The sequence below is a fragment of the Malurus melanocephalus genome, unplaced genomic scaffold (assembly GCF_030028575.1).
Source record: "Malurus melanocephalus ecotype Western Australia unplaced genomic scaffold, MMel_1.1 scaffold_91, whole genome shotgun sequence".
In the NCBI taxonomy this organism is placed as follows: Eukaryota; Metazoa; Chordata; class Aves; order Passeriformes; family Maluridae; genus Malurus; species Malurus melanocephalus.
The window spans coordinates 518,514-540,060 of record NW_026623323.1 but is presented as its reverse complement, the minus strand read 5'-3'; the positions used below and the strand labels follow the sequence as shown (position 1 = coordinate 540,060).

At 41.6% G+C, this 21,547-nt stretch overlaps 1 protein-coding gene across 1 annotated transcript in view; it reads left to right on the top strand.

The window, feature by feature from the left end:
• FAM13C (family with sequence similarity 13 member C) overlaps positions 1 to 21,547 on the top strand; it is a 110,842-nt gene that overhangs the window by 46,598 nt on the left and 42,697 nt on the right. Inside the window, exon 7 of the mRNA XM_057368372.1 lies at positions 21,435 to 21,473. Within this exon, the coding sequence (XP_057224355.1) occupies positions 21,435 to 21,473 (39 nt within the window). The remainder of the gene's footprint in view (positions 1 to 21,434; positions 21,474 to 21,547) is intronic.

Below are 21,547 nucleotides of genomic sequence, written 5' to 3'. Positions count from 1 at the left end.
AGGCCAGAATGTGAAAATGGAAAGTTCAAATTCTGAAAATTTCAATTTTCAGAAGCCACAAGGAAGAAGAGATTTCTCAAATAGTTTAGCAAGGTTCATTTTGCTTGGCAGATGGAATTATTTCAAAGTATGTTTATTGTTTTGTCTCATGGCAGAATTGGTGAGATTGTAACTGTATGATTGTCACCATTCTGGCTTCCACTTAAAGTGTCAAAAATTTACTTTCTTCATATTGGTAATAGAAAATGAGACACTTTTGGAAGTGTTTTCACATTTTAAATACAGCAGTGATTTTTTTTTTTCTCCACAAAAGAAAGAGATTTATTTCTAGTGTYGCATTTCATGTTCTGTGATATAAATATGATCACTAACAAGCTGAGGGGTACATGGAAGACTATCACAAGGTATCAGTGAAAAATAAGTAAAGGCAGATTGTATTAGGTCAGCCAGAGATTAATGACTCCAGGACAACTGCAAAGGTCTCAAGATGTCAATACTTAATTCTTTTTTTAAACAACRAGAGGAGGAAAAAAACCCAACATCAAACCATAAAAGACAGTACTGCTGCAGTTCAAATGCTTTTCTTTGTCTATTTTTAGGGAGAGGCATTGYGGTGATGCTTAAAAATGTGCAAAACAAATATCTGCATAATCCTGTATGTARATTTAGACATTTGAGATACTCTAGGAGTTTTATTATTTTGCTTTGTTATTAAGTTTGGCACAAAYCCTAACATCTGAGATGTGTGACAACAGGATGTCCTTCATCACTTGTTACATGTCCCTATTGTTTAGAAAATCTAAGATTATTTTGCCACTCATCATGAATATTGATGTGCCATAGAGGTGACCCTACTGTTTCCCTCTGGGGTTTATCTCCACTGATGATCAGCCGAGTGTTTTCACAGATGTTATCAAATACAGTTGAATAGAAAAATATTGCCTTGTGCTGAAGAGCTTCTCAAGCTCTGAAGTACTAATTTTTTTTTAAAGAGCTTTGTCTTGGTTTGAAAGACAGGTGCTTGACAATGAAGGCAGGGACCTCACCTTGGAGTGRTGGATATGACCCCCCTTCCCTTTGAATTATTATAGCTTTGAAAATCATGGGCTTTCAGGCAACAATATGGGTAAAAGGGAATAACAGTTTTTACTAGTATGTATAACAAGGTGAAACAAATAACAACAAGGATAGCAACAACCAGCCCAGCCACAAACCCAGTGACAGCCTTACAGAGACACAGCCTCCCCTTTGGTGCAGTTCCAGTCCCAGCCGGCAGGGGCGCTGTTGGCTCCCGGCCGGGCAGGGTGGGTGCGATGATTCCCCCACGGCTGCAGGGGGCGCTGTGGGCGGGTCCCGGCTGGTTCAGGTGTTCCACATGGCTGATGGTGGACACAAACCCGCAGCGATGGATGGAGAAAAGTTCCCCTACAACCTCACAGGGGAAAACGCTGTTCCCAATGCTCCCTCTGGACAGCAAGAAACCTCAGAATGGCCAGATGGGCAGGAGACGAGCAGAATCCCGTGGCTGCAGATGGGATGCAGCAGAACTCGACCACTGCAGCTGCAATCCCAGGGATCCCCGGCAAGGCACAGGGGCAGAAGATCACTGTGCAGCAAACAGGAACCCAGGACAGGAGTCTGGATTCTGCAGCAGCAGGTCCATCGTCCTCCCCTGAGCCAAGCAGGGCAGGAAGTGAAGCTACCCTCTGCCACACACACACACACACCATCCCCGAGCCCAAAACTCCAGTGAGAACTTCCCTCTCTCCAAAGAGTGGGATAAAAACCTGCCAGGCAAGAACATTTCCCAGGGAGACTCTTTGGGTGGGGAGTAGGTTCTTCTGTCTTTACCAATCGCCCAGCCATCAAAAGGATGATCTGGCAATCAGTGTATCCCAGCAACAAAATGGGAAAGAAAAATTCCCCAAGAAAGGAAACAAAAGAAGAAACCTTAACCCACAGCAAGCTTTTATGAAGCTTTGAAATTCTTGGGAATCAATTGACCTCAGTATTGAAAATGTGAAAAGTAATAAAACATTTCAAATGTTCATATTAATGAAGCCTACATTTCACAGTAGATTTTGCATCAGTTGGTTTGACAAAGCATCTGCTGCTTTGCACACTCTGAAGCATGGTAGGACTTCCMTCAGTGCAGCATGTGCTGTTGTCTTCTTCCTCCAACATTTGGGGCTGATCACCCCTCACAAACAGARAAGAGTCTCCTAACACAAATAAAATGCTCTGTTCTGGCACTTCAGAATATTTCATGGAAGCGCTCACTTGAAAGCCAAAAGAATAAAATGCAAGTACAATCTTGTTTTCTTCTCTCTGAATTGCTCCCTGTTTACTTCTCTTGATATATCAGGCTATTTCTCTGTTATATCAGCTGTCATTTATTTGAGGTGTATGGTATAGGAGGAAAAGCTCTGGAAATACTTTCTTCTCTGGTTTGCCTATCACCTTTCAAGCCATATTTCAGGTATAATTGAATGAATAATTTCAGGATAAGAAATTACTTTTCTTTAAAACTTCCCCCAAGTGCACAAGGATTTCAGTATCAGATGCTGTCTGCCTGCTSCACAAAGACACTGCCTGTCTGTGTCTCTGGGTTTCTGGCTTGCACAGAACTGTGTGTTCCTGTAACAGGTCTGCTGTGGGTGCCAAAAGGGAAATTGAAAACCTKCTTCTGACCTGGAGATACCGGGCAATGAGGAGGTGATAAAAATGAATGCCTGGCTTTCATGGAGTTATTACCATCCTCTAGCTCCTACTAGGGAAACCTTAAAATAGAAAGCATTGTTTTAGTTTGTATGGTGACAGGATTTTGAGAAGAAGTGCCCCAAAGCAGAACAGAACAGAAAAAAGATTTAATACATTGAATGTATAAATCCCTCCTTCCCACAGGTTTTTGAACAGATGGTCTTRGGGCAGTGCCAGGAACCTGCAGGTGCAGGAGGCCTTCCCTTAGTCCTCATTCCCTTCAAGCAGCTCTCAAACTTCCAGCTTTTTGAACCCTGAAAATACCTCACTTTTTTCTTCTCACCAGCTGTGGTACAAAGATTTGCCAGCTAACTAGAAAACCTGTTGCTTGAAATGCTTTAGAACACTTTGTCTTACCCTGTAAGACACAGCTAGCTGAAGAAAAAGATGTACAAGTTGTAGCAAGTCTCAGAAGTGGTCCTGATTGCCAGTGGTTTTGCCCTGCAGAAGGAGGTGAAGCAGCTCTGTGATGTTGCTATAGCAGCTGCAGTTCCTGAGCATCGTCCTGAGAGACACAGGAGCCAGGAAGGACAGACAGTGATTAATGCTGCTGTGTTKGTAAACTGATCCCTCACAGATCTGAAGGAAGCCTCAGGAGGTCATCTAATCCATACTTTTGCCTGAAGGAAAGGTAAACTCTGCTTAAACCATTCCTTACAGACATTTGTCTRACTTGATCTCTCCACCAGAGATGGAGATTTAACAACATCCCTGAAGGATTTACCCCAGCCCTCAGCTAATTTGTCTCTCTCTTCTTGATCTTCAGTTACACATTGCCTTTTGTCATCCKTCATAATTCCTTAGTTTTTGTGATATCCTTATTTGTAAGGCTTGAACTGAAAGCAAAATAGGGTGATTCGGACCTCCTAGATTAATTTAAAATAAAAAAAAGTGAGGACCAAAAGAAAAGACTTATTTCTTTTACTTAATATTAACCAGATGAGCTCTGCTAGTGTGTGGAATGGGTTAAACAGAACTACTTGGCTTCCAACTACCTAAAGAGATATGAACAAATTCTGCCTCTGAAGCACATCATACTGAATAATTTAGGGACTCTGGGACTGCATTCTGTGCATAAAGGTATTGCAGGGCCTGATATATCATTAACATGTGTGGAGGCTCTCTGTAATTTGCAACAGAAAACATATACAGTATCCTAGCAGGAAATAATGTATGCTTGATGAAAATTTTCTGTCTGAGAATTAGTGTCTATGTCAAAATGACAGATCAAAACTCTAGTGTGAAATTTGTGTTACAATAAAATTAAYGGGGCTCACCATGAGGACTTGAGAAAGCAGCTCCTGATGCTCTGACAGTGTAGTGGTCATRAATAAACCAGATCGATTTCCCAGAGAACATCCAGACAGGCAGAACAAGTCTGCATTGCAGCACCTGGCAGCCTGGAGKACGCTGGGGCCTGGCAGCAGCTCTGCTCTGCTTCTGTGGGATGGGGATGCCCACTCTGCAGGAGGGATGCAGATTTTAATGCACAGCTTTGGGCCCGAGCAGTGCCAGCTGCCCTGCCACATCCCACTGAGGGTGTGCTGGGCACTTCTTGCTGTCACTCTGAGCATCTTCATGGCACTTTGCTTATTGTTTTGTCATTTTGAGCAATTATTCAGTTGAAAATATTTATATCCTTTAATAAGGAAATTAGTTTTGTGTTTCTCAGGGCTTGTTGCTTATAAGAGTTTTGTTGTGCCAAGGTTTTTAGTAGGGGCTGTGAAGATGAGTCAAGGTTTTCCATGAGGGAAGATCAAGACATATGTGATCCATTTATCTGGTGTGAAATATTGAGTGGAAATGCGTACGGTACCCCAGGTAGGAAGAACATCTCATTTRTTTGACTCACTGGAAATGAATCCTTCACCAACACTTCTGATTTATGTCAGTCAAAACTWAACTTCCATCCCGAGCTAGTTCTCCCTTTATGGCCCTTCTATTCCTTGATGTATGCTGGATTTGACCTTAAAGCATCTTTATCCACACTGTATKATTCAATTCTACTGAGTTCTATTAGAATTCTAATGAATTATGGTAAAATTACCCATAAAATGATGTTGGTACTGAAAGTTATTGCAARTAGTCAGAACATTAAACTCAGTTAAAATTGCCACTGAGTTCTGGTGCCAGTTTTAAATCTTTGATACATTCAGTGGTGAATATTAAAAACTAAAGCTGTCTGTCTCTGTATAGATACCTCTGCAATGAACTGATTAGCAATACAATTCCACTGGTAACCTGGACTTATTACCTTATTACTGCTTCTATGCCACACTGCTCTACACACAGAACTTCAGCCAAATGAAAAACTAAAATGTAGGATTTCCATGCTAAATACTGTATCAATATTTGTTTACTAACCTGCTGAAAAACTAAAATGTAGGATTTCTGTGCAAAACACTGTATCAATATCTGTTTAGTAACCTGCTGAGAGATGGCATTGGCTGCTTTGTGGTATCTCTGTTGAATGACACTGGGCTTTCCATTTTGTCCGACAAAGTTATTGTAGAAAAAGCACATCTTCGCCTCGTCCTCCAGAAGAGTATCTGCTCGTTTCACTGGTGTGGTAAGACTAGGATGGGTGCTCAGAGCAGGACTTTCCCTGCCATGAGGGATGAACACATTTATTAAACACAGTTCTATTACTCTGATGCCTTCAGAAAGCAGGAACAGCACCAGAGCTCCTGAGTAACCCTTTCAGTTCTAGGCCATCTTCAGCCAGAGGGTGACTTGGCTCTGTTTCTGCTCAGCAATGTGTGTCTTAGAGCTTGACTGTGTTTTATAAAAGGAATGATACACTGTCTGAAAAGTGCAGCTTCATGCAGATTGTATTTGGGGGAAAAAATCAGTCCCTAAATTCCAGAGTAATTTAGAGTCCTAATCCTTCCTTGTGTTGAATTATGGTGCAAACCGGAGAAGTTTAACAGGAATGATTGGGAGAGATTAGATCTCTGTAGCCCAGAGTTTGGGGCAAACTCTTTGGACTTGAACAGCTGAAGTTTGTATTCCAGGACAGACAGATTGAACTGTGGTTCCTGTATAACCTGTGCATGAATTATGGGAATGGTAGGATGTTGAGGGACTGAAAAGAGAAAGAAAGGGAAAGGGTAAGCATATTTTCTCTTACTCTTTCCTTGTAAGTCCCTGCATGAGACTATTCCATAGTTTTTCTCTTAAAAAAAAAAATCTGCAAATGGGAACGTTTTATTTTGGATAAAAATAGCTACTGTGTTGGTACTTTTCACTTCTTTTTTCATCAGTTTGTCACTGATGACTAAGTGATGGAGCTTTGAAAAGTGTGGTTTTGGTTTAGCTCTAGAAACCCATGCAAAGTTTTCTCCTAAGCAGGTAACATCAAGGCCTAATTTATTTCTGTCCCCCGGTTCCATCTGCCCATCTGTCCTATGTGTTTAGCCTCTATCACTGCAGATATGAATTCMTTCCAAACATTGAACAGGCCAGAATTTCTGCTTCTGTTTTAGACTGAATGCCTACAACATCTGCAAATTAGAGCTGGCARCAGGAGAGAATGAATTAAAATGTAAATCTCTGTGAGTAATCTAAGTCACACTATAGATACTACACTGATCTGAGGTAGTTGTACACGAAAAGGTCTTCACACAATTCTGTTAATAAATGACTTTTTGAAGTAAAACTAGTTTTTATCACACTCAGAAAGGAAAATGTGTAAAACAAAAAAACCTTTCTAATTTTATGGTAATTATAATTTTAAYATAAATTCTTGTCARTCAGTGCCRTAATTATTTCTAATTGTTTTAAACTCACAGAGGTTGTTAAAAATTGTACTCCTTAGAACATTCTCAACCCTGGWGTACTAACAAACTGCCAGGAGATCAAAATAGGCACACAAGAAAAGTAATTTTCCCATACAATTGGCATTAGTTTTTTCATGATTTAATGCAAATAAGAACAGCATACATAATTACGCAACCAACTGATGCTTTGAACATGCAGAAATCCAGTGTAATGAATATACAAAAGAGGAATGCAGATTGTATTTTCCTGTTTGCTCGTGTTTCTGTGTATCTATTTCCCTGGCTTTGAGTCCCAGATCTGGGGTGCTGAGGTTAAAGAGCAGTCCCTGGGCTTGGCTCTGTGGCTGGAATTTCCAGATGGCTTTTTGTGGTTGGGCATCAATTCAATGAAAAAGATGGTGTAACAKCCCCAAGTTTTTTTGAATGGAATGTAAAATAAATCAAGCATATTTACCAGCCCAAACCTCTGCCTTGGAATAATTAGGTTTGCAAAATTTCAGAGAACCTACAGCCTATTTTTAGATATAGCAGGAAACAATGTAAAATAGCAGCGTCTTTGCACAGTAAGAACTGGTCACTCACAAGATGTCTCATCTAGACAGTTTGGTTGGCAGGTSTTTATTATGGGAAAAGAAAAAAAGGATTTCTATGTGTCTACAAATACTGGAAAGATCAATTACCTTGGCTCTTATCAGTGCTTCTTATTCTAGTCTAATATTTCTGCTATCATAATTAATTCATCCTGTGCTTGTGGGAAACTTATYGAGGTTTGGTCTTTTCATTTCTCTGTCCTCTCTTTTCAAGTTCAACACCAGATAATTCCTCTCTCCTGTTTTCTTTCAGTGCCTCTTCTCACCCCACTTGACCCGTTCTGGTTCTGTCAGCCTTCTTGACAACCATGACCTGAGGTACTTATGCTCTTTCAATCTTTTAATGGGTTTTATTTCTGCTCATGCTCAACAATTCATTAAATTTTAATTTTTTTTTTCAGGTGTAAGAGCATTGCTATTTCTCCTTTTTTTWATCTTGTCCTTAGCCTGGCTTCATTTCCACAAGTCAGAAAGGTTTCTAACATGCACGATGAGTGGAGCAAGGGGGCCTTTAGCAGGGTTTTGACCTGGTGTCTGTGAACCAGAGAGCATCAGCACATCCCTGCAAGGCAATAACATTTTTTTTTCACCCCTTCAGTTTTCTTAGACTGATTTTTTAGGAAGCAACACCACTCTTTTTCATCCCTTCATTTATGACTCCAGTCCTTTTCAGTTTTGATCCTACTTTGAATATCAATGGGAAAAGAATATTCAAATTAATATTTGATGTCTAGGGATTTAGCAAAGTCATGCTCAAAACAGTTCGAAGTAGCTCCRTATGAAGTTGGATTCAAATAGTGCTGATATATTTTCAATTTATGTTTGTGAGTAGTAGAAGGAAGGCACTTTGTCAGATGCTGCCTGTCTGTATCTGAAATGGATTTCCATGGATATTTTACTAGATTAACAACAGGTTTTCAGATACTCATAGTTATGTGGTTGTTTTTAATCTTGTGACGGGGTGAATTCTGAGGTCTTGTTGACCCAAGCAGCAGCAAAAGTTATATTCTGGAAACTGCACACCATGGAAGCTCATCTAGAACCCCAGATGTCTGGATGGTGGTTTGAGTTATGGGAAGTCTGTGGTTCTTCAGATTCCTGGGGTGTTTCACAGCTTAGGTGGCTGCTCTGTACCAAGGAATGGATTGTGCTCTCACTATCAAAGCTGCAATGTTACTTTAAAATGATAACAATTGCCCTGTGGTGGAAGTAGACGTCYTGCTTGTCTATTTGTGACTTGTGGAAGAGTCAGGCAGTCTGCTTTATMTATGAGAAGCTTTGAGGCTGTTTCTTTAAAATCTTTAATGGAGGAGGATATACCTGAAGTAAGAACTTCTAAGATTTGTCCAGAGAGCCTGAGGAGACCAGCAGCTTTGCAAGTGGGAGAAAGGTGACTAAARTATAATGAATATGTAGGAGATAGCAAGGCAACTTTAGGGTATCTGTCCAGCACAGCAGAACTTTCTGTGGCAGAGGCTAATTCAGCTCTGCGTCTCCTGGGAGCTCCATGGTGAGGAGTCTCCCATSTAACACAGGAATGACTGGGAAATGCACGGATGAGGCTGGGGGCTGAGTGTTGCTGGATATTCTGTGCACATCTTGGGCTTTGGGAGCAGGGGAGCTGTGCTGCTGGTGGTGAGTTCCTGTGTAACTCTGTACGACAGAGAACCAGAATTAAGAGCAAGGGTATCTGCAGTGCCTTTTCCTTTGCAGGTTGTGCAGATTGTTGCCATGCAGCCAGGTAATGAAAGCCTGGCGGGGTAGCTGGCTGAGGYCTGCAGGACTTTCTCATTATCTCTGAAATTCTTAATAACTCTTTTGTATGTATGTAMAAAGTTTTTTGTGTGTAATTTCACTGCCATGGGAGAGAGCATGATGYTATTCTGGTTGTGCACTTGGTGTTGCTGTGAAAACAGATTGCTGCTGATAATAAATATCTCACTTTGTTAAGACTCTTTTTAAACAATATCAGAAAAGGTCACTGTTTTTGAGATTGTATCTGAGACATGTCTTTCCCCTTTTGTCAACCTTTTCCTATTTAAGTGGGAAGGGTTTTTTTATGCACAGATCAGAGGACATTATGAAAAAAGTTGATGATTATTCATTTCAAGTGGCAGCAGCGTTGTGACTCACCCTTTTCATGGGCATCATTCCCTACATTCATAATGGATTTTGAAAATTGGAACTGGCTTCTGCCAACAAATGAAATATTAATGAATGTAGGTTTGCATAATACAGTTTTTGCATAGTTTAATTCTTCACAGGAAATGAAATGACCACTTCCTAAAAATAAACTGGGGGAATGCTTTATTATAATCTTATTTTACTGYGAGCCAAGAGGTATTTGGGTGAAATCTTGAATATCTGTGAATCAGCAAGTTTGTTATACACAGAGGCTCTGCAGCTTTGATGTGCAAGATGAAACTCCTGAAAGTGGATTAAATGGTTTATTGCAGTGGCTACTKCATTAGTTGTAATCATTTAATCATACTTTTGAGCATGGAATAGCTCCAGATCTGTTTAAAAGTACACACTGTCCAAGCAAGGGAGTGAGYGTGCTGAGGACAAAGGAAAATCAGGAGTTTATCAGCACACATAAACAAACATTTTCTGAAAAAAATGACATGGAAATTTTCTTCCAGATAGCAGACAGAAATGTTTGACTGGTCCACAGCACTTGTCAATCAATCAGTGAATCAATCAAACTGTACTTTCAGTATGGATTAAATTTAATCTGTCCTTGGTTATTGCCTAACCCTTGAAATGGCAGCATGAATCTTTTGTTGTTACCTAAGGCTGTAAGTGGGGATTTGGGTCAAGGCCTTTAGCCACAACTTGGGGAAAACAACTGGATTTTCTACAGCGAAGGGAAGGGTAATAAATAATAGCAAAGCCCATTAATCCTCTTTTGCATTAGTGGCAATGTCAGATAAAGCTGCTTAGTGACTCTTGAGGAATGTTACGTGGATGATTTATTGAATGTGTAGTTTGAGATATAAGTGTAATTTTGGAATGTGGTACCTCTACAGATTCACCAAGAGATGGAGTAACAAAGCAGATGAATCACAGCATCATATAATGGGCAATTCTGCACCCCACTTCAACTGATTTCTCAGCCTTTTCAGTTAGCTCTGGCTCCTTTGGGTAGATATGGGTCTCATTTGCCCAGAGGCTGACCGGACACTTTGTGGAAACTGCTGAGATTAAAGAGAAAACCCTTTCTTTGATGATGCACTTGGAGAACGGGTTTCATTTGGTTGCTTTCCTCCTGCCCATTTGCTGTTTGCCATAAGAATGCACTAATAATAATTTGATTTGTCTACTCCACATACAGATGCAAAGAGCTGTTACAGTTTTATAAACATTTTTAAACACAGGGAATTCATTTTAATGGTGTATAAGGAGGAATATTTACCCTGTATTGAAGATTGGGCTAATAATGAATGAACTCTAAACTTCCATCTCCATTACAAATTTAATATCCCTATTGATTTAAAAATGCAAACTGCTTTATGCTAGGAGATGACTGTTCCCCAAGCTCTCCTTAAAAGCATTGCTGTTCCTGACCTCAGCTGCATTTGCTTCTGGGAAAGGACTCAGCTACTTTTTTATTCAGCTGGAAATTCACTGCGCAAATCGAGAACGCGATGGAGTGATGAGTGTAGTGCACCTGCAGGCCGGGTGCAGGCWCTTGACAGCAGCATGACTCAACCCTCCATCCTCCCAGCCTGGCATTCAGATGGATTTGCCTTATGTTTCACTAAGAAMTAATCTTCTAGGTTCTAGACAAATGCATCTTCCTAGCGCTTATTTACTACATGTTGTATTTAAGGTTTTAAGAYACATTTATGCATCGTTGTGGTTTGCTTAGTTCTGCACTGTGATTGTGCTTTGGTAATCGCTTTAAAGCTGTGCAATGCAAGGCAATTAAGAACAGGCAGAAATTATTTCAAAGCTGGTTCTTTTCAAAAAGAGAGCTGTTAAACAGGTTAGTCAGARCCGTGAGTCACTCCAGTTGAGTCACGCTGACTTTTTGGTGGCTATGGATTATTTGGTTTTCCTGTTCCTCCACACAGCTGTGAGTAACGCTGTGGTAAGAACTGTACTGCTTTGGAGAATGGTTTTTCCCTGCTCTGCCTGGACACATTTCTGCACAGGGCAGTTTTACAAGTGATTCTTTGGCCCATTCCCTCAAAACTTGTGAATGGCTGTTTGCACAGTGTGAGTGATGGGAAACGTGCCAAGCGTTGCATTGAGGGGAGAGACAAACAAGCAAGGGACCTCACTACCAAMCCATGATTGGCACCACTTCTGTTGGTGTTTGGAAATCCTTAGAGTTGTCCTGGTTGGAGGCTGGGAATCCTGAGAGTCATCCTGGTTGGAGGTTGGGAATCCTGAGAGTCATCCTGGTTGGAGGTTGGGAATCCTGAGAGTCATCCTGGTTGGAGGCTGGGAATCCTGAGAGTCATCCTGGTTGGAGGCTGGGAATCCTGAGAGTTATCTTTACCTGCTTTGCACCCACAGTGGCTGAGACAGGAACTTTGGGGTAGTTAATCAGAGCAGAGAAGATCAGCGAGGAAAGAAAAAAAGGGGGTGGGAGACAAGAAAAAATATGCCCTGAGATGGTAACTGGGTTGGTGCCTTAATAACTGTTGGAGCTGAGTTTGGGTGTGTTGGAGGATTTTTTTTCTATATTTGTAGAGAGCATGCATCAACACAGCTGTGGTGTTAGGCATAATCCCAGAGCCTTTACAACCATCATCCCAGACACCCAACGAGCAGTGTATGTATTGGGCAAGTGTTTCAGCTTGGGGGCTACCTAAAATTAGTCTGAAATTGTGTAGGTGCTTCAGTGTGGGTTTGAGAGCCTGGATTTGGGTGAGAAAGTGTGGGCTGAAGTTCTTCAATCTTCAGCAAAGAGAGGGAAGATACTGCAGCTCTGAATATTCCTGAATATGCCTACATTTAGACTACAGTATTCATTGCTCTTTTTTAATAAGTACTGTCAGCATTTTTGTTAATATAAAGGCAARATGTCCTTTCCTTGTAACCTTAAAAAAATAAAAAAGAAGATATTACAGTCAAGTTTTAAAGGATTATTTATTATTTTTCACTGGCTCTGCTTCTGGAAATTTTTCTAAMGACTCTAATTCTGTCTAAAAATGGATAGCTCACCTAGAAATAAAACTTTTTTCCATGATTGGTATCTTTCTGATTGATGCTGCAGAACTGATAGATGGAAAATACTATTAAAATTAGAATGAAAATATCTTTCTTATATTTACAATTCTCTCTGAGTAGTGCAAAACCAGAACCAATTTTCTCTAGTTTATCAAAGGGKCAGGGGACTTACAATTTCAGATAGAAAATGTGATCATGTCATTAAGAACACTCGATGTGCTTTACAACAAAGGATTTAAATGCTTCAAAAGGGAAAAGTAATTTACAYCGCCCTTTTGCAATGGATAGCAAAGTGGTAAAGCTGCTTTCTGCATAAATTTATTTCCCAGCAGATCTATACAGGAAATATTCAAGTCACAAATAGTTTGCATTAGGACCAAATTTATGCAAAGAGGTCATTTGTTCAGTGTCAGCCGTTGCTGTGAAGTTGCACAAGGTCTTCCCAGAGAAAATGATTGCATTCAGATTCTTTTTGAACCYTAAAAGCTGTTGCTAACCTGGGATAAGAACATATTCAAACAAATAACCAGCCGAGGAAGAGAGCAGGGAATGCACCTGGTACCCGAAGGGCTGAGTGCTGTCCCTGTGTGTGCCACAGCACTTTGGGGAGCTGATTCTGGAGACCCCTGTGGGATGTTCTGAGTCAGAAGGATGAGAAGGCTCCTCTGCAAAGTCTTGTTGAGTGAGTTTATTCCTGGTCCTTGGAAGAGGACTTGCTCTTAGGAGTTGGAAAAAAAATACAAAACCTGTCGCCATGAAGATAAATCACTGTTGCAGAACCTTTCTGCGGTGCCATGGATGGTGAACTACCAGCTGTGTCAGGACTCAGACAGAGTGATCTGGGGCAAGAGACTCCTTTCCCTAAGGAAAGGAAATGTGCCAGTGGCCCTGGCAGGGGACATTGCTGCAGACAGGCTTGGGCTCAGTGCTAGCTCAGGACACGGCTCTTGAGCGAGGGAGCCGAGCCAGCCCACGAGATAAACACACACACAGTCAAGCAGCAGGCAGTGCAGCAGGAGAATAAAAAGGCAAGACCACAGATGGTGTGTGGTTATGTGGATATTTCCTCTCTGTGTAAAGAAATTAGGTCCTGTGTTCCAATGACTGCCACAGGTTCATCTGCTCCCCAAAGTACCACTACACAAAAGAAAATCCTTCTAAGTAATGAGAAAATGAATTTGAATATGTGTGTTAGACCTTTATGCCTCATAACATGTGCCATCTTCTTATGTTTTCAGTAGACTTCCGATTGTATGCCACAAGATGAAACATTATGCAACAAGATTGCATTATTTAATTTCTGTAGAGTGTTGTGACCAGTCCTGGCTGTTTTACTSTGTTGAAAGGCATAATTTGGTGAAAACGTACATCTGGGTGAAACACAATTTCCTCTGTCCCTCAATATAAAAAAGAATATTTTGCTTACTGGAAATCAAACAAACAACAAAACCAAGCAACACAAWATGTATTGAGTGTTAAAAATTTTCACAAACTTTGGAAGAACAAACTTTTTTCTGTGCTGAGTAGCTATGGATTGTCCAGGTAAATTAAAATAGTACGTGGAGGACCCAGGCACAGATCATGAGCCTGGACAGAAATAGAAGCCAAACAGAGAAGCACTGCTTGCTAGGAGAAGAAATTAAAACAGCAAGGTAGAAGCTGAGCAGGAACTGACTGCTCACTGTGGCTGCTAATATTTGATGGGTTATTCACAGCATTTCAGTGAAATACAAGTGCAGGGGAATATGGTGTAACTGATGACACTTTTCTGATGTCAGTGGATCATGATATTAGAAAAGTTAATGGCCTGAATCAGTGGGTTYCAAATGTCACTGACTGCACATTTTAGTGAATAGTAATTCAGGAAACAACTTGGAAAAAAAATGTAGGATTTGTTACCATGCACTTTGTACTGCAGAAATGAGAATGAGCAACTGGAAGTTTATAAACCCTCACAAAAATGGATGAGCTAATGCCCAGAAGACCTCCCTCAGCTCCCCATCATAACTGTGTTTCACATTGGGACTGTTTGCTTATATTTGCTTGATTTATTCTGGATTTTGCTTGTGCTGTCCTATTATATTCCCCAACGTGAGTTTCCTTTCTTTTATCCACCACAGCATTTTCTTTTCTGACTTAYGGACAGCTTTTCCTCTCTATGGGATTAAGGTGGCWGGGGAGAAATATGATGTCTGAATTGACAGCCAGGAATAAGTTGACTAAATGCAGTTSTTTATAGGATTTTTCCATGGCTCASAATGGGATCCAGAGGGGCCTGTGAGAGGTTGGATCCATCTCGGGTTTATATGCTGCACGTAGCAAGTTCAGGGAAGAGCATAAAAATAAACACATTACATCAATTTTGACTTAATGACATCAAGTTCTTCTCTGAACATACTTGCCCATGAAATKAATAAGTGCTTGGCAAAGGAGTAACAAGATTATTATGTATAAAGATACTGACTTTATACATAATAAAATGGGGTGAACCATTTTAACCCCAGTGAATGGGGTTAAAAACCTCWCTGTGGGATCCTGTGTCTTGTTCAGTTATATCTGATGTGTGCAAATGTAGATTCCCCATTTTGTTCCCGTTTCTGATGTAGGAAGTTTAGTTTTTCAGAGATTTCAAGTGTTCAGAGTAATGCAGAGTAAAGTTAAATTCACTGCTAAGCATTTGTGTGTTGCTGTCTGTATTTCCTTTCGTTTCCAAAAGAAAAGAAATTCTGGTTATTYATTATGACACAGGAGATTTAAGTTAGAGGTTACACTTTTGTARCTGCATCTATTGCTCTTCTCTTTCTGAACTTCAGTCAGCATTTCTGGTGTCACACAAATGGAAGTGGTTACTCAGAGCTCCCTAAATGGGATCTAAATGCATAAAGAGAAAGTACTTCGTTAAGTGGCATAAGTGTCATACAAATGGTGTAGTTTCACATTTTGTGTCCTGGGTTAGTTTATACATTAATACTTCATGTTCTGCCTGTATCAGTTAGAATTTCCTGCAGTGCAACAAAAATAGAAACTAGGAAGCAAGCTCTCAAGAATGAAATGTTCAAGGGCTTGGAGGGTCTGTCTTCACACCCAAAATTCAGGCACATTGGGTCACAGGAATCAGTCCTACTGGGCTCTAAGTACTGAGGGCAGCATCCTTGGGTGGAGTCATTAGCAAAGCTTTGCATGACCCCTGGTACAACTGCCCAGCCCTCTGAGAGCAGCCTGTTGGAGTTTTCTGTGGGCAGTCAGAGGGTAGAAACACCCACACACGGGTTTTGWAAACTATAGAGAGGCTTAGAGAGGATTCATTGCAAATCTGTTTTTTTGTGCTGCCTGACCTGTCCCTCAGATATCAGCAGGACTAATCAGCGAGCATCRTGTGGTGCACAGGAATGCCTGGGAGGAAGGCCAGGTGTCCTCTGAAAAAACACAATTGCTGATAATGAAACTCTTTCACAATGCTAATTAAAGAGGTGCTTCTTAATGTCATAGGGAATACGCTCTGAAATTAGACAGTGATTGCTTTAGGTTGGTTTTGATAGGTATCTTCTGGATTGGTATTGATTTTGTTTTATGTCATTGCTGCTGAGAGGATAAAGCTACAGGTGAAGGAAGGTGCTGTGAACCCATCTGTGGGGTACGTGGAAGAGAGGGAGCCACATCTGCCAAGCACCTCGTGAGTGAGGGCACTGCTACAGGCAGATGTGAAAACAGACAAATACTGAAAACAGACAAATACTGGAGTCTTTGAGGGTTATGATTCTGTCAGTAGATGCTTGGAATGATAAAAGATAAACATAAAAATTAAGGGCATGTGYGTATGTTTCCTCATCTTGTAATATTCAGAGGAAAAACTGGTTATGAATTAGTGCTGTGTTGAGTSCAGGCTGACTTTGGTGTTAGCCTGGTGGTAATAATATTGTCCTCTGTGTCAGTATTAAATCACCTGCAGAGGATCACKGCAGTCAGATCAGTAGCAGCGCTTAGGCTGGTGCTATCATGCAGCYCTGTGTGTGCTGGATGATGTGGTCCACAGTCTGCACACATTGTGTAGCTCCATGGTAATTTTCCCTTTAAAAGAGGAGAAATCTGCCTTTTGAGCTGCAGGGTAGATGTGCCTCCCCTCAGTGCAAATTTGGGTGCCTGTATGGGGTTCATGGGCCTGCTGCTTAGAAGGCTTGAGCCAGGAGTTATGTGCAGTTTGATTTCTCGCTGAAATCTCTTCAGAAAATACAACCCTGRAGGTCTGTGCAGCTGCACAAAGCTTCACCCAACCCAACTGAAATTCCACCTTATGGAATTTCCCTGGATTTGGTTATGACAAGTGTGTCTGCACCTATGCTCAGCCGGAGTCTCCTCCTGCATCAGCCTGTCAGTTCATTTTAAGACACGCAGTGAGATCAACTGAGTGCTCTTTCCCCCAGGTTCCCCCCTCTCAGATGATGTCCTAATTAGGTCATTGAAAAAATCAAAGATGTAGAAACTGGATTGAGTGCTCACCAACCGGCTCCTAGATGTAATTGCTGTATTTTGGTTTAATTTCTCCTGAGATGTTTGCTGATGCCTCAGAGAATGTTGCCCATAAAAAGGCAGGCTGCTCCTCGAGAAAGCAAGTCGGTGAACACATGAATATTTTGAGCGGCAGCGTGTAGCACTCGGTATTTATCACTACAGGAGAGAGCATGTGACTCTCCTCTCACGTGGCAGCTCCTTGGTTTATGCCTCACRGATTGGAAAATGGCAAAAGTATCCTGCAGGATCACTTTTGATGAAAGAGCAAGGCACTGGAGCGATCCACATTGCTRACGTTTTGCTGTGGAACGATTCCTGCCTTTCCCCTCAGGAAAATCTTGTGTGTGGGAAGGCTTGCTAAAGTCAGAAATGAGTTAGTGCTTTACTGCCTAAACCAAAGTCAGAAATGTGGCCTCAGCAGCAGCTGTGTGACCTGCCAAGGACGGGATTCACCGTGCTTCTCAGAGCAGCGGGGTTGAACTGCTCTGTCCATGGCAGGAAATGCTGTGCATGCAAAGGGAGGACTCGGGGCATCTCCTCGTTGGCACCACCTCAGAGGGGGATGAAGGACGGCTGCAGCACTTCAGGGTATTGTGTCTTGGCAGGAGCACACATGCTCCAARAAAAACAAATTTGCTCAATATTTTTATGAGTCTCTGAGCTCAGCCGGTTCTGGCAGGGATGAGCTGACTTCATCCAGAGCGACAGTAGTGGGGAGATGGTTCCAAGTTTCCCTTTATTTGGGCAGTGGAACATGAGTAACTTCTCCCCTGAGCTGGAGGGAGTGGCCCTGGGCTCAGTGTCCTGCAGTGTGTGTGTCACTCTGCCCCTCTCACGTCCCTGCACRGCACCCAGGGCAGCTCCCTGAGTGCCCTGCAGAATATAATTACCTCCAGTGCAGCAATTCCAGCACAAGGCTCTGTGGAATAACAAATAATAATAAAGAGAATAGTCTGGCAATAAATGCTAATCACACCCTATAGGCTCCCACTGAGTTTGTCATTAGGTAGTGGATATTAAAAGCAGAAATACGAACTTTCCCAGAACCTTAGAGGGTTTAGAGTTCTTTGTAAATGTGTAATTTCCCCTTTAAAAGCAGAGTTTATTTCCCAGTGCAAATTCTTCATTATTCTGTAGCTAAGGTCGAAAGGCCTCATCATTTGTCTGAGTGAGAAACACCTTTAAGAGAAAACATCCATTGAGATGAGAGAATTCTGGAAACTGAGGCAAAGGTTCTGTTCTGTAGGTGAACCCAAAGAGACATGAAGCCTGCAGGCAYGTGGGCTTGGGGTGGATGTGACTTTTCAGACAATGCGGTTTGCAGAGCTTTTTCTTTTCCTCCTTTTTTGTTTTATGACATTTTGATTGTGGCATTTTCCTGCTGAAGCCAGAGCTATTTCTGCCTACTTTTGCCTCACTGCCTCTCTCTCCTTTTCCAGACTTGCACCATCATTGTAAGGCACTCGCTGCCCACTAATGTTGTTCTGAGATTATGAACAAATCATTTATGTGTCTCTGTTAGGTGCAAAACCGAGCTGGAAGCTGTGATTCCTGTTTTTTTCTCCTTCCTGACCTAGCAGTACTTCTCTTGATGATACAAACCAAATAAAGAATGGAATTTCTTTGCCAATCTGTCAACCATAAATAGGCAATATATTGGTCGAACTTTCAGAAGTGAACAGCAACATATTTCTGAATCCTGATATCTCCAAAATATATGTAGATGTTTGCTTTGGGGATCTCTGACATTTTTCTTGTCAGCTAAGGGCTGTCATATGATGTTTATATTGGCTCGATCAAMATTTGGCAAAAGAGGGTAAGAACAAAACTGGGTATAAAATGGGAAGCTTTTCCACAAAGTGTCTTTTCATAGACAGGACTTGCAAAAATATGATTCACTGAAACTGTTCAGAAGAAATAAGGAAAAACTGGTTTAAAAGCCTTTATTTTCAGAATTTCAGAAATATGTATTCTAATGAATTCAAAGCAAAAAGTCCTTAAAAGTTTATCTGCTATTCAGTGGAGAAGTTCAAAGCTTACTTCACACATAGGTGTAACTTTTTTTCACRGAGACCTCAGGGTGAAGAGAGGCATGTAGTGTCATCTGAATGTGGTGATGAAATATATCTGGCACTGAGAATTTCAGTTAAATAGCGATGGTTTATAGCATTACAGCCCTAATTGGCTGCAACATCATTATTGAAAATAAGGAGGTAAMAGYAGTTTTATGTTTTCTCTGTGCCTGYGACTTTGAAGGAAGCAGAGATGCAGGTTCAAGTTTTTTGTCTCTCCCTGTAAGGCAGAGGATCATTGCCTGCTCTGGTGTCACCCAGAGCATGTGGATGGGAAGCAGTGGAAGGACATGGGGTCAGCCAATAGGGCCCTCACCCACATCACTGTTGAAATGAGTGTTTGCTCCTTAAGACAAGTTGCTTGCTTCTGGTAGGAAAGGGAGAAAAGTGAAGGTGTTGTGAGTCTGCTCTAGCTCCTCTCCTGTGCTCCCCAGGGGCAGGATGGCTTTTTTGCTTTGACTGGGGCACGACTCTCAAACAGGTCCCTGAGCTTGGCTGCCTTTCAGTTACGTGCAGTTTGTTAATTCTGTTCCTGTTTTACATGAAATTGGGTTTTCGTTGAATGGTTTCACAACCTTGCAAGAAGAGGCTGTCCATTGACACTGACCAAGTGCTGTCCTTAAAGCCAATGGAAGTTTGTGAGTGAGCTGAAATGGAAAGGGCTTCCCTAAAGGAGATTTAGCAGTCACTGATTGGCACAAAGTCCAGACAAACAGAAGAGTGATGATGCTTTARACTTGGTCTCARKCCARMRCATCCCTGCCTTACGAGCTGATCTCCAGTCACAATATCTTACCAATAACAACACCAGAGCCCTGCAGTATGTTTGCATAGGGCATGAATTTATAGAGAATTAGAGCTTAACTTATACACCCAGAAATGGAGAATTCATGTTTGTAAGAGCTCTCTCTCTTGTGTGGGTGTGTCCTTCTTTAAATTCTACTCTAGCCAAGCTGTGATACTTATCAGTGTGATTTTGGGATAAAATGTTGTGATTCCCCYATTTCACACTTGAAGTGCTAGCTGTGAACCTAGCCTAACCATTGAAAATGCAGCACTTAAACATTCTGGAGTATATTAATTAAAAATAATATCACTTATTTTTAATGATACTCTACTTTTTGAGCATGTAAATTGAGCCTTGGATTCCCACAACATCTAGAAGCATGTCTTTATTCAGTAGCTGTTCTGCAAAGAGAAGACCAATAAGGAAATTTATATTTGCAGATCCAAGAAACTGGAAAGGAGAAAAAATTTGAATTTTCAGTTTTAAGGTGGGATTTAATTGCCAACCATTAAATTTAACATTCCTGTTTACCCTTCTCTCATAAAACCTAGTACTCTGTAGGGCAGAAATCCTGATCCCCAGGTAATTCATGTCGTCATACGAATGGATAAAAATGCACAAATAAGAGAAAGGAAAGAGCAAGCAGCGTGTGTAAGCAGGTGGGGACGAGCTGAAGATGTGATGCACTGTTAGTRCTGTTGGTGGAAGAAAAGCGATTGTCGGGGCTGTGATTGCTGGCTGCTGCCCGGGAAATGTGTGTCACCAGCACGCAGAGGCACAAGCTGCTGCTGCGGGAGGAGGAGGAGGAGGAGGAGCTGCCTCTCTTTATCCCCGCTCCGCTTGATGCGGGCGCCTCGGAGATGCCTTTGTCACAAACAGGAGTGAGTGCTCACAAGGCGTCCTTGTCTGCGCTGCTTTCTGCCCCCCAGCCCAAACAACAACAACAAAATCCCATCTGTGCTACGGAGTAATGAGATTGTTTGCTGCTCGGATTTTTTTTTTTTTTTTTTTTTTTTTTTTTTTTTTTTTTTTTCTGTAAGATTTCAGGATGATCCAAGGGTGTGTTCACTGGATTTGAGGGGTGTTGTTGGAGGGGGAATTCCAAACCAGCAGCTTGCAATATCCCGAGCTGACCCCGCTGAACGTATTACATCAGGTCAGAAACATTTTGTCACAGGAGCACAGCAGCCTATTTCTTTCACAGGAACAGTTTAATCTACTGCTTGCTGTTAGCTTCATAACCTATTCCTACTTGAACTGCCCTTTCTGCCACATTATTCCCCGCAGAATCCCTTGGGGTTTGACCATCAGCTGAGTGTGTAAGAGACCACAAAGCAAGAAAACCTCCAGCAGCTCAGCTGGGCAACCCTATTTAAATTATAAACCCTCTGCGTTTGATGAGCCAATTACACAGAGCAAACATTAAAGGACAGAATGCCAAATACTTGTTTATAAACCTTTATTAGCAGCACTGTTACAGCTATAAATGATGATGTGAGCCTCACAGTCTACCTGTGCCCCTGTCTGAATTCGGAGCGCTGCTGGATGGGTTTTGTGAGTGTTGTGGGACTGATGCCCGTGGTTCCTGGATAATGAGCATGTGCAGAGCAGCCCAAGGTAGAGCTGTGCATGTAGAGCGAGCACAGAGCCGTGCCTCGCAATGCCATGTTTGTGCATGTGTTCCTACAACTGAGGAGGATACAGGGAGCCTGCCTGCCTTGCTGATTTATCTGATGTTTTCTTGTTTCTGTTTCAGCATTCAGGATAAGTCCTTCAACACGACAGCTTTAGCAGAGTAAGTGAGCACTTTAAAGATGTCCTTATTTTTAAACGAGAATGGCGAGTTCAGTTACTGTACAGAATAATTGT